At 25.7% G+C, this 13,829-nt stretch overlaps 1 protein-coding gene across 1 annotated transcript in view; it reads left to right on the top strand.

Moving 5' to 3' along the window:
- The window catches only part of GABA-B-R1 (gamma-aminobutyric acid type B receptor subunit 1), a 279,241-nt gene that overhangs the window by 95,216 nt on the left and 170,196 nt on the right, over window positions 1-13,829 (top strand). Inside the window, exon 2 of the mRNA XM_065500985.1 lies at window positions 3,455-3,712. Within this exon, the coding sequence (XP_065357057.1) occupies window positions 3,458-3,712 (255 nt within the window). The 5' untranslated portion in view covers window positions 3,455-3,457. The remainder of the gene's footprint in view (window positions 1-3,454; window positions 3,713-13,829) is intronic.

Here is a 13,829-nt window from a genome sequence, read left to right as displayed (position 1 = left end):
CGCTAATTTAACTCAAAAACGCCGGTTTAAACGCTAATTTAAGACAAAAACTCAAATTTAATACAAAAATGCAAAATTAACAAAAAAAAAAAAAAAAATTACCACTAAAAGGCAAATTGAACACATAAACGCTAATTTAAGACAACAACTATTATTTTACAGTAATTTAACACAAAAACGCTAATTTATCACAAAAACTGAATTTGGACACCAAAACGCTAATTTAACGCAAAAATACAAAAATAAATAAAAACGTGAATTAAAAAAAAAACAAGATTTAAAACTATAATTTCACACAAAACCATAATTTTGAGACAAAAACGCTAATTTAACACATAAACGCAAAATTAAGAAAAAAACACACAAATTGGACACAAAAACGCTAATTAACACAATAACAGAAAAAACGCAACTTTAACAGAAAAATGTAAATACAATACAAAAACTTTATAATTTAAACAAAATTTAAAATATAAAAATTAAAAATTATCACAAAAACTCAAATTTAACACAAAAATTTAACTATTTTAAAAAAACGCTAATTTAACACAGAATGCCATTCTGTGTTAAATGCGAATTTATAACAGAAATGCTATTTAACTTTAATCAAAAAAGAAACGAAAATTTTTCTCAATAGAATATTTTACACGAAAATGAAAATTTCAAACAAATTTGTCAAAAAAAAACGCGATAATTTAATTAAATAATACAAATCTCACGCTAGAAACAGCAATTTAAACACAAAAACAATAATTATACGCAATTATTATTATACGAGAAATACACAAAAATATGCAAAAACAATTTATTTTACACAAAAACTCAAATATTTTACAAATATTAAAATTTTAGCACAAAAATTTAAATTTTACATAAAAAAAAGTTTTACACTAAAACCCAAACTTTTGCACCAAAAATAATTTTTACACAAACGGAAATATTGCACAAAACATCTATTTTTGCTCAAAAGCTCTTAAGGTTACACAATAATCGCACATACCCTAATATTACAAAATACGCAAAAAAAACTCAAACTTTACACAAAAATCAAACTTCTGAGAAAAACGTAATTTTGCCACAAAAATCTCATATCAACAAAAAAAACGCAAATGTTTTACAAAAAATCAGATTTTAATATTACAAAATACACGAACAAATTCAAACTTTACACAAACTTCTTACAAAAACGTAATTTTGCCACAAAAATCGCATATGAACAAAAAAAAAAACAAATAAGAAAGTATTGTCGGTAAAGCCCGACCATATAATACCCTACACTAAGTAAAAGAGCAAAAACATTTTTCTTTCAAAATTTCAATAATATATATTTTTGAGTGATTTTCGGAAGTGGGCCTTATATGGGAGCTATGACCAATTATGGACGGATCACCATGAAATTAGGTCGTGTGATTTGTGTCTATATGAAAGTTTACTATGTTGAATTTTGTGAGTATACCAACATTTTTAAGCGATTTATGTACGTTAAAGTGATTTTCGGAAGCGGGTCTATATGGGAGCTATGACTAATTATGGACCGATCGTAACAAAATTTGGTGACATGAATTTTGTGTATATAAAACTTATTTGAAGCGCAATTTGTGGAGATACATTTATAAATTAAACATTTATGACCGATAAAGTCCAATTTCGGAAGGACATTTGTATGGGGGCTAGGTGAAATAATGGACCGATTTTAGCTAGTTTCAATAGGCTTGGTCCTTGGGCCGAGAAAATAATATGTACCAAATTTTTTCGAAATATCTTCAAAATTGCGACCTGTACTCTGCGCACAAGGTTTACATGGACAGCCAGCCAACCAGCCAGACGGGAGGACGGACATCGTTTAATCGACTCAGAAAGTGATTCTAAGTCGATCGGTATACTTTAAGGTGGATGTTAGACTAATATTTTTGGGCGTTACAAACATCTGCACAAACGCATGATACCCTCCCCACTATGGTGGTGTAGGGTATAATGAAGTGGTCCATGTATGCAATGGCATCACGTGAGAACGGCTGGAGCGATTTGGCTGATGTTTTTATACCCTTCACCTTCATGAGAAGGGTATATATGGGATTGTCATTCCGTTTGTAATTTCTACATTTTTCATTTCCGACCCTATAAAGTATATATATTCTGGATCCTTATAGATAGCGGAGTCGATTAAGCCATGTCCGTCTGTCTGTCCGTCTGTTAGTTAAAATCAATTTTCTGAAGACCCCAGATATCTTCGGGATCCAAATCTTCAATAATTCTATCAGACATGCTTTCGAGAAGTTTGCTATTTAAAATCAGCAAAATCTGTCCATAATAACGGAGATATGAGCAAAAAACCGGGACAACCTCGATTTTTGACCTATTTTTGATCTACATATGGATTACTAAGTCATTAATATAGACAATATGGATATCTAATTATCGATATTTCAAAGTCCATTGCAACGATGTAGATAAGGCTGTAGTAAGTTGGACCTACAATGGGTCAAAATCGGGAAAAATATTTTTTGACCGAAATTTTTTTTTTATCAAAAAATTTTTTTGTCATAAATTTTTTTTTGGGAAAACATTTTTTTAAAAAAATTTGAAAAAAACTTTTTTGTAAAAAAAATTAAAAAACTATTTCGAAAAAAAAAAATTTTGAAAAACAATAAAAAATAAAATTAATAAAATTATAATTTGGTGAAGGGTATATAAGATTCGGCAAAGCCGAATATAGCTCTCTTACTTGTTTTTATTGAGATTAGAAATTTTCAGGAAATGGTTTATAATGAAAAAAATTTAAAAATTCCGTGTAAAACTTGGAATTTTTTTTTTAGTGCAGTCAACTGTAATAAAAAAGCCCCCTAAAGTATGCAGTACAAATTTAGATATTTTATTTGCAAATAAATAAGAAGAGGCAGGTGTATGTGGGTTGGAGAAACTTGAAGAACTAACATTAACAAATAGCTACCGCCCCGGCTTCGCCCGGTTTAATATAAAAACGAAAGTTTCATAAAGTCGCTGGAAATAGAATATAAATATTCTAGTACATACTTAGTTAGAGCTATTTGAATTGCATATAGATATTGTACAGCAGATATTTGAGCAAATGAAAAAATCCTCATGACATTTTTACTACCTTAAAAATTTTAAACGTAGATGTCGGGCAATCATTGTTAATTTTACAAAATTATTGCCAGTGCTTTAGCGCTTTTTAAATGTCAATCTTTACCCTACAACACTCTCAATGAGTATCACAGACTTGCTCACGTGTTCGAAAGAGCACATGTTAACATATTTACACAACATTATAATGAATTAATAATATTTACATAATTTCATAAATTTAATGATTAAAACACACATATTTACATATTTATTTTCTGCTTATGCCACCATAAATTTAATAAATTAAAATCCAGCACCAAACAGTAAAATTAAAATGATTTTTGTTTTTTTTTATGTTTGATTTCAGGATATGACATGTGATGGTGTTTTAACATTTTGGATATTTTTATTTTTATCTTTGATTTTTTACAACAATATTGAGTTAACAAATGGTGGTCGTCCCGATGAACTGCACATAGGCGGTATATTTCCCATAGCCGGCAAGGGAGGATGGCAGGGTGGACAGGCGTGTATGCCAGCCGCAAGATTGGCATTGGATGATGTAAATATATCACCCAATTTATTACCCGGCTTTCGTCTCATCTTACACAGTAATGACAGTGAGGTAAGTACAAAAATGATTTGCATTTTATATTTGTAATAAAAATAACAAGAATTATATTGTATCTCTCTTAAGGTTTAAATAGGAGTAGGTAGCTCTATAAACCAGAACCTTGAAATTGTATTAGTGTCTTCGTTTTCTTTATATTATTTATGGTTAAAAATGTATTTGTCATTGTTTTTCTTCATTTTAGATTTCTTTTTTCGTTATGAAGAGTTTTTACAAGGTTATTTAAGCAATATAAATTATTTATAAATAATTTTATGAAAAGGTCATCATGATTTCTTCTTTATCTTTATCTTTATCTAAGTGAAATGTCAAAATTTGTATCATATTTTTTTTTTCTCCTGAACTCATTGAAATTCTAGTAACATTTAGTTAAATGAAGTTGTTTTTGAGTGCAAATAGATTCTGTTTAATTTGAAAACACTTAAGATCTAGTAGAATAATTTGTCTTATTTTACATAAGCTTTGGGGTATGATAAAGCAAAATGGTAAATTAAAAGAATTTGTTTTTGATAAAATTTTATAAATATTTTAGTATTAAGAGTATTAAATAAATGCTTTTAGATATGAATAATTATAGGTATTAATATAGGAAATATTTTAAAATATAACTAAAGGAAACAATAAATTAAAATTTAAAAAATTAACTATTGGACTGCACTACGTATGATTAATATTAATTATTGATTTATTTTAAAAATATTCAATAACTTGGGCAATTTTATTGCTATTTTCATGAAATAAAAAGTAATTGAAAGAAAACTTCATAGATGAAAATAAAATTAGTGAGAAGAATACAGATTCTTTTCAAAAAATTATTAAAATAGCATTGTAATTTAGATTGCAGGAATAAATATACAAAATACTAACATGAGTCTGTAATTATATTGGGTTATGTAATCTTCACATTGCGCAATAATTAACTCCAAAACGTGAGTCAAATGCAAGGGGCTTTAGGCGTAAAAAAAGCCATTCGGTATAAAAGTACAGCTGCTTTATCCATGATTGAGATGATCACTTTTGTATGTTAGAACTTATAAAATTCTTTCCATTCTGGAGATCCTTTCAAATGTGAACTAAATGTACTAAAATGCATTTAAATGGCATTATAATGATTCATGTATTCATAAATCACTTCTTTCAGCTGGAGATTAGTGAAATTTCCACAAATTTCTATAAAATAATATTGCACAGGTTTCTATAGACAAAATTTTGCACAAATTTCTATAGAGGAAATTTTAAAAATTTCTCATATTCAAATTTGTGCAAATTTCTCCTATATAAATTTGTGGAAATTTACACACATTTCAATAGAACAAACTTTTCATAAATTAAAATCGAAGATATTTGTATAGAACAAATTTGCACAAATATATATAGAAAAGAGTTCTAAAGAGATTTTTTAAAATAAAATTTGCATAAATTTCCTATATAGATTTATGGAATTTGTGCAAATTTTAGAAAAACAAATTTGCACAAATTTCTATAGAAAAATTTGCAAAAATGTCGTAGAAAAATTTGCAAAAATGTCGTAGAAAGATTTACAGAAATTTGCAGAAATTTATATGGAAGAGATTTGCTCAAATTTATATGGAAGAGATTTGCTCAAATTTATACAAATTTGCACTAAAAAAATTTGCTCAAATTGGAACAGAAGAAATTTGCAAAAAATTATATACAAGAAAATTTTATCAAATCTGTGAATTTTGAATGAATTTTGCACAAATTTGTATAAAATAAATTTGCACAAATTTAAAATTTAAAAAAGTCGGTAGAAAGATTTACAGAAATTTGCACAAATTTGTATGGAAGAGATCTGCTCAAATTCATACAAATTTGCACTAATTTCAGTAAAACAAATTTGAAAATTAGAAAATTTTGAAAAAAAATTTGCACAAATTGGAACAGAAGAAATTTGCAAAAACTTGTTTACAAGAAAATTTTATCAAATTTACATAGATGAATTTTGCACAAATTTGTATAAAAAAAATTTGCACAAATTTCTATAGAAGAGATATGCATTAATTTCTTATTTCTCATATACAAAACAAATTGTGCTATACAAATGTATGAAAATTTACATAAATTTCAGTATAAAAAAATTGACACAAATTTTAAAAAAAAAAAATTTGCACAAATTTGTAAATAAGAAATTTGCACAAATTTCTATAGAAGAGATTTTTCTAAAATCAAATTTCCATAAATTTCTGATTTCTCACATAAAAATTAAATTCTCCTATACAAATTTGATGAAATTTGCATAAATTTCTGTAGAACAAAAAATTGCACTAATTTCTAAAAAATAAATTTGCATAAATTTCTGAATTTCTTAAATACTGCTATTCAAATTTGTAAAAATATCTGTAGAAAAATTTGCACAAATTTTGAATAGAAGATATTTGCACAAATTATTTTAGATGAAATTTGCACAAATTTGTACAAATTCCTATAGAAGAGATTTTTCTAAAATTAAATTTCAATAAATTTCTTATTTCTCATATACAAATTAGAACAAAGTAGAACAAAAAACTGCACTAATTTCTAAAATAAAATTTGCATAAATTTCTGAATTTCTTAAATTCTCCTATACAAATTTGCACAAATATCTGTGGAAAAATTTGCACAAATTTGAATATAAGATATTTGCACAAATTATTTTAGACGAAAGTTGCACAAATTTGTCCAAATTCCTATAGAAGAGATTTTTCTAAAATCAAATTTCCATAAATTTCTTATTTCTCATATACAAATTAAATTCTCCTATACAAATTTGACGAGATTTGCGCAAATTTCAGTAGTACAAAAAATTGCACTAATTTCTAAGATAAAATTTGCATAAATTTCTGAATTTCTTAAATTCTGCTATACAAATTTGTAAAAATATCTGTAGAGAAATTTGCACAAATTTGATTAGAAGATATTTGCACAAATTATTTTAGACGAAATTTGCACAAATTTGTATATCAGAAATTTGCCCAAATTCATATAGAAGAGATTTTCTTCAAGAAGTTGTTAATTTATTTATCTTCAATTTATATGAAAAAGATTTGCACAAATTTGTTTAAAAAAAATTCCACAAATTTCTATAAAGAGATTTTTTTAAATCAATTTTAAATTTACTTATGTAGAATTAAATTTTAATAATATTAAAAACAGTTTTATTAAGATCATTCAAAAATTAAAGTTAAAAAAACAAGTAAGAGGGCTATATTCGGCTGTGCCGAATCTTATATACCCTTCACCAAATTATACTTTAAAATAAATTTGTTTAAATATTTTTCAGGAAAACAAATTTTTTTTTTTAATTGTTTTTCAAATTTTTTTTAAATTTTTTTTAATTTTTTTTTTTTTTTTTTTAAAATTTATGACAAAAGCAATTTTATGATAAAAAAAAATTCGGGTTAAAAAATATTTTTCCCGATTTTGACCCATTGTAGGTCCAACTTACTATAGCCTTATCTACATCGTTGCAATGGACTTTGAAATATCTATCATTAGATATAGATTGTCTATATTAATGACTAAGTAATCTAGATATAGATCAAAAATAGGTCAAAAATCGAGGTTGTCCCGGTTTTCTGCTCATATCTCCGTTATTTTGGACCGATTTTACTGATTTTAAATAGCAAACTTCTCGAAAGCATGTCTGACAGAATTATTGATTTGGATCCCGAAGATATCTGGGGTCTTCAGAAAATTGATTTCAACAGACAGACAGGCAGACGGACATGGCTTAATCGACTCCGCTATCTATAAGGATCCAGAATATATATACTTTATAGGGTCGGAAATGAAAAATGTAGAAATTACAAACGGAATGACAAACTTATATGTACCCTTCCCACGAAGGTGAAGGGTATAAAAAAATGATTTGTGAAGCTTTAATGTTGTTATTTTCAACAAATCTCTTTTGAGAAAAGAAACTTCGAATTTCGCAAATATTTGAAAAATATTTCCAGAAGTTTGTTCAAATCTGGCGTAATTGAAAGCCATTGGCTGGAAGCCTTAAAAGTTTGGAGCAATTTGAACTGCTTAATTAATATTAATCATACGATTATATTAAAAATTAACTAAGTTTTCAAAAAATTATATAATTTTCTTGCATAATTGGAAGATTTTAAGTTATTATGTAAAAAATATATGTATTTTAGGCTTGTTTAGAAAAGCAAAGCCACGAATTCCATATTGTTAAGCAATTTTTTGGCAAAACATGTAGAGAGAATTTGTTTGGTGGACTCTGAGCTATATTATTGCCACATATAGTTAAGCGGTAGCAGTAAGTGTGAACTAGCTGTTGGCCAAAAACTGATGACACCTTCTGTTGAGGGCCCACTTATTTTCAGAATCTTTGGAGGCCCATAAAAAAAAATTGGTGTCCGAAATCGCAAACTCCGTGTGTTTTTCCAAAAGTCATCATTTGTTGCACAGTGTTTTGTTTAAAAAACTGAAAATAAAAAAATTTTAATTTTAAAAATTACAAATATTTTTAGAATTTTTATTAAGTGAAATTAAATTTATTATTTCCCTATAACTTGCATAGTATTGCCACATGTGTTCTCTATTTACCTGCCTAATTTGATGGCATTATCTTAAGTCTATTAAAATCTGGAGAAATTTTAAATTATTAACCCAATAATTAATATTAATCATACGTACTGATAGATTTTATTTAAAAAAATATATAATTTTTTGAAGTTTTCTTATTTCTTATTGAAATTTTTATCAAAATTTCGAATTTCTGAAACGTTTTGTTATTTACAATTATAACATTTGTTTTATCTTACGTTTTGTTTTGTTTATTTAAGTTTTAAACTTAAATTTATGTCTACATATCCCTGTTTGGTTTCAATCCAATTATATTGCCAAGTTTGATTTTTATACAAAACAATTTCTCATATAATACATCAGTTCCCAAAATACCTATTTCACTTTAATCTAAGCAATTTATTACTTCTTCTTTTAAATTTCTTTTCATTCTTTTGCTTTTTTACTCTCACTCATGTTTGCAGAAATTTGTGTGTAATAAATTGTAGTGCTTAGTATATTTATAACACTCTCATTATGCTAAAGTAATGCTTTTGTATATAATAATAGCAGCAGTAACAACAAACAAAGAAAATAAATTGATCTTTAATCCTTTTATTACCTCAAGCAGAAAATGCCATTGACAAAATTGTAAAAGAAAGAAAAAAAAAACAACTTTGTGGGAACAAAGGAAAAAAACAGAAATAAATGTCTAGTTATAAGTCTAAAAAAAGAAGAAAACAAGTCATCGTTTTTGTTTTTATTTGTTAGAAACTTATAACATTTTGCTTTATTTGGGAACTAGGCAAAGAAAACCATAATGTTACTGTCAAATTAATCCCTAGATTAGGCTTAAGATCAACCTCAATAATAAATAACAATTTTCCAAACAATCCACCTTAAATAATACTTCCACATACACTTACACAATTCATGCCATTTTTTCTCTGCTCCTAAAAATAGGCTACACAAAATGTTAAGCATAACTAGTCAAAGAGAAAGCTAAAAAATATGACGATGCTGATGATGGTTTTTATATATTGATGATATAGAAAATGGCAAGCTACTTTTTCTTTTGTTGTGGGTTAAGAAAAAATGTGGGCCAAAAGAATATGTTTTTTTTTTCTAAAAATTCGATTTCACTTTTTTTGTATTTTCTGGGTGTTAACGAGGCAAAAGAGGAAAGAAAACTATATGATGAATAAACATAAAATAGAAAATGATAGTAATGGGAAGATTGGAAAGTGTGTGATTGTGTTTAAGATAAATCCTAGAGAGAAAACCAAAAAAATAAAATCATTTATTTTGTTTTAGGCGGAAAGAAATATTGAAAATAAAACAAAATGAATGAGAATGAATGTAAGTAAGTAAAACAAATGCAAGGTCAAGTGTTAAACAAGTAAACTTTTGTCTAGTGTAAACAATGGAAGGTATGTACATAGAAGAAAAATGGAAACAAGGCCAAGAAATTGTGAATTTCTAACCCCTAATCTCTAGTTCATATGGCCTAAGATAACTTCCGTTTCCTTTCAATGATAAGAGGGCCCTTTTCTTAAAGCATACTTACAGGAGTATGCATATACCCACTTTTAGAATACCATTGTATGTAGTTGTATGTAAGAAAGAGCACCAGAGAGACAAAAAGCAGACAGGGGAGTTTTTGCCAAATCATCTTTTAGTTGTTGTCTATTTATTAAATTAAACCCAAAAGGGGAAGTTATTTGAAGAACTTTTCCATAACAAATTTCAAGCTCAAATTGTTAAATTATAAAATACCTGGAAAAACTCTTACTTCCCTTTAATATCCTTTCTATTTACATTAAATTGGCCAAATCTTTCAGCATAATTGCAAAGGCAATTTCAAACAAATTGCGTGTGATTAATTTTGTTAAACAAATTTCTTTTACAAGCATTTAAACCCTCTCAAACTTCGCTTGCCTAATAACTAGACTATTATTTTGTAATGTTTTTGTATTTATCTTTGGGATATTTTTTTTTTTGGATTTGGCCAAAAAAGAAGATTAACAATGTTGTAATAGCAAACAAAACAAAGCAAAAATACCAACAAATAAAATGACAAAAACCAAACACATAACAGCAACAACATTAAATAAATAACTGGCAATATCTACTAACTGACCCTTTAAACATGTAGCCTAATATCATTGATAACAGCCTCACCCTGTTTAATAGTTGTTTTTGTTTAATAACACCCAATTAATTATCGTTAAAACAAATGAGATTTGGGTTTACAAAACTAAATACTCTCACCCTGAAGTTTACAGAAAAAAGCAAACCTCCTCTATAATTAATATCAATTGCTTTTACTCAACTTAAGCCTAAACTTAACATTACATAATGAAATAAGCTTAAATAGAATTAATAAAAAAAAAGAAATCACAGAAAATATAAAGCCGGCAAATTAAGAAAATTTAATTGAATTTGGTTTAGACAGCTTAAATTAATTAAATCAAAAACAAGTAACTAAAATATAAACGAGTATGATACATTTAAGAAAAGAAAAGAAATCAATGAAATATTGAAAATAGCTAAAAACCAAAAATTTTAATATTTTTAAAGGAGCGTATGATTAATATTAATTATGCAATAAATTATTTAAAATTGTTATAATTTTTAAAGGACTTAAGCTAGGACTACGAAATAAATTTTAGCAGTTAGAAAACATATGTAGAATTATTATAAAATAGATTAAGACATTCTGGATTTCATTTGCTAAAAGAAATTTAAGATGAATTATTAGAAAACAAAAATTTCAAAATTTATTTTTTCATATTTTTTTTACATATACTGAGAAAAATTAATGTTTTATTTAAAAAACGAAGATTAATTTTAAATTGCTTATAATTAAGTACAGAAATTTTAACTTTTTTTAAATAAATTCCGTAAAATTCATGTCTTTTTTAAAATAAAGTCTACTAGGCGTATGATTAATATTAATTAAGAGGTAAATGGCTTAAAATGGTTGTAGATTCTAAAGGGCTGAAGCAAATACCAGCAAATTAGGACAGATGTGAGAAAACATATGCAGAAATATTTTACGAAAAATATTAAAACTGTGTAATGGAATTTATTTAAAATATTTGGTTTTAGAAAAATACATATCTAAAAAAATATATTATTTTTTTAATTTTTAAATTAGTTTAGCAGTTAAAAAACATATGTAGAATTATTAAAAAAAAGAGTTAGAAATTCGGGTTTTCATTTGTTAAAAGAAATTTAATGTGAATTATTAGAAAACAAAAATTTAAATTTCAAAATTTATTTTTTCGTATTTTTTCACATATACTGAAAAAATAAGTGTTTTATTAATGAAAGGAAGTTTAACTGTAAATTACTGACAAATTCTATTTTATTTTTTTAAATAAATTCCATAAAATTCATGCCTTTTTTTAATATAAAGTCTACTAAGCGTATGATTAATATTAATTAAGGGGTAAATTCCTTAAAATTGTTGTAGATTCTAAAGGGCTGAAGCAAATACCGCAAATACAGTTAGAAAACATATTTAGAATTATTGTCAAATAATTATGAAATTCTGGTTTTCATTTGCTAAAAGAAATTTAAGATGAATTATTAGAAAACAAAAATTTCAAAATTTATTTTTTCATATTTTTTCACATATACTAAGAAAAATTAATGATTTATTAATTAAAAGGAGTTTAACTTTAAATTACTTATAATTAAGCAGACAAGTTTTAGTTTTTTTTTTAATAAATTCCATAAAATTCATGTCTTTTTTAAAATAAAATATACCAGACGTATGATTAATATTAATTTAGGGGTAAATGCCTTAAAATTGTTGTAGATTCTAAAGGGCTCAAGCAGATACCAGCAAATTAGGACGGATGTAAGAAAACATATGCAGACATATTTTACGAAAAATATTAAAACTGTATAATGGAATTTATTTAAAATATTTGGTTTGGAAAAAATATCTAACAAAATATATATTTTATTAATTTTTTTTTTAAACATTTGTATCATACAAATTTATTCAAAGTATTGGAAATTGTTAGCTATGGATTCCTAGCCAAAAGAACTCATATTTTGAGGCCAAAAACGAGTCAAGCCAATACGGGAAACTGTGTAATAGAATTTATTTAAAATATTTGGTTTTATAAAAATACATATCTAACAAACTATATATTTGTTTTTAATTTTTAAATTAGTTTAGCAGTTAAAAACATATGTGGAATTATTATAAAAAAGATTAAGAAATTCTGATTTTCATTTGCTAAAAGAAATTTAACATAAATTATTAGAAAACAAAAATTTCAAAATTAATTTTTTCATATTTTTTTACATATACTGAGAAAAATTAATGTTTTATTAATTAAAAGGATTTTAACTTTAAATTACTTATAATTAAGCAAACAACTTTTAGTTTTTTTTAATAAATTCCATAAAATTCATGTCTTTTTTAAAGTAAAGACTACTAGGCGTATGATTAATATTAATTAAGGGGTAAATGCTTTAAAATTGTTGTAGATTATAAAAAGCCCCAGTAAATCCTAACAAATTATGACAGATGTGAGAAATCATATGAAGAAATATTGTAAAACTCTGGTTTTTCATTTGCTAAAAGAAATTTAACATAAATTATTAGAAAACAAAAATTTCAAAATTTATTTTTTTATATTTTTTAACATATACTGAGAAAAATTAATGTTTTATTAATTAAAAGGAGTTTAACTTTAAATTACTTATAATTAAGCAGACAAATTTTTGTTTTTTTTTTTAATAATTTCCGTAAAATTCATGTCTTTTTTAAAATAAAGTCTACTAGGCGTATGATTAATATTAATTAAGTGGTAAATGCCTTAAAATTGTTGCAGATTCTAAAGGGCACAAGCAAATACCAGCAAATTAGGACGGATGTTAGAAAACATATGCAGAAATATTTTACGAAAAATATTGAAACTGTGTAATGGAATTTATTTAAAATATTTGGTTTTATAAAAATACATATCTAACAAAATATATATTTTATTAATTTTTTTTTGAAACATTTGTATCATACAAATTTATTCAAAGTATTGGCCATGTTAGCTATGGATTCCTAGCCAAAAAACTCTTATTTTGAGGCCAAGAACGAATCAAACCAATATGGGATACTCTGTTCCAAAGTGTAAAGCAACCAATTTCCTTTCATTTGGATGAATCCTGCTGCTTGAGTAGGTCCCAATAATTTAGAAAGTTCTTGCTGAATTTGACAAAAGTCTGCATGGAGTAATGACACTTGCGATCTTTGTTTTCCCAGTCAAAATCATCACTTGTGAACCGGAAGAACCATCCATCGCTAGGAAATTCAGTAATTTGTTTTATTTTTTAAACAAAAACAACAGTACGTATGATTAATATTAATTATGGGGTAAACAACTTAAAATTATTGTAGATTTTAATGGGATTAAGTTGATCCCTCAATGTTAGGTAAGTGATTAGACAACAAATGTGTTAATATTTTAAAAGGAATAAGAACTTTTGGGTTTCATTCCTCTACAAAAATTTATTTATAAAGATTTTCAAAAAAAGAAAATATTTTTTTTTTAATTTTTATTATTCTGCCAAA

This window comes from Calliphora vicina, chromosome 2 (genome assembly GCF_958450345.1).
Source record: "Calliphora vicina chromosome 2, idCalVici1.1, whole genome shotgun sequence".
Lineage (NCBI taxonomy): Eukaryota > Metazoa > Arthropoda > Insecta > Diptera > Calliphoridae > Calliphora > Calliphora vicina.
Note: the sequence above shows the minus strand (reverse complement) of the source record. Positions and strands in the feature narration are given on the sequence as shown.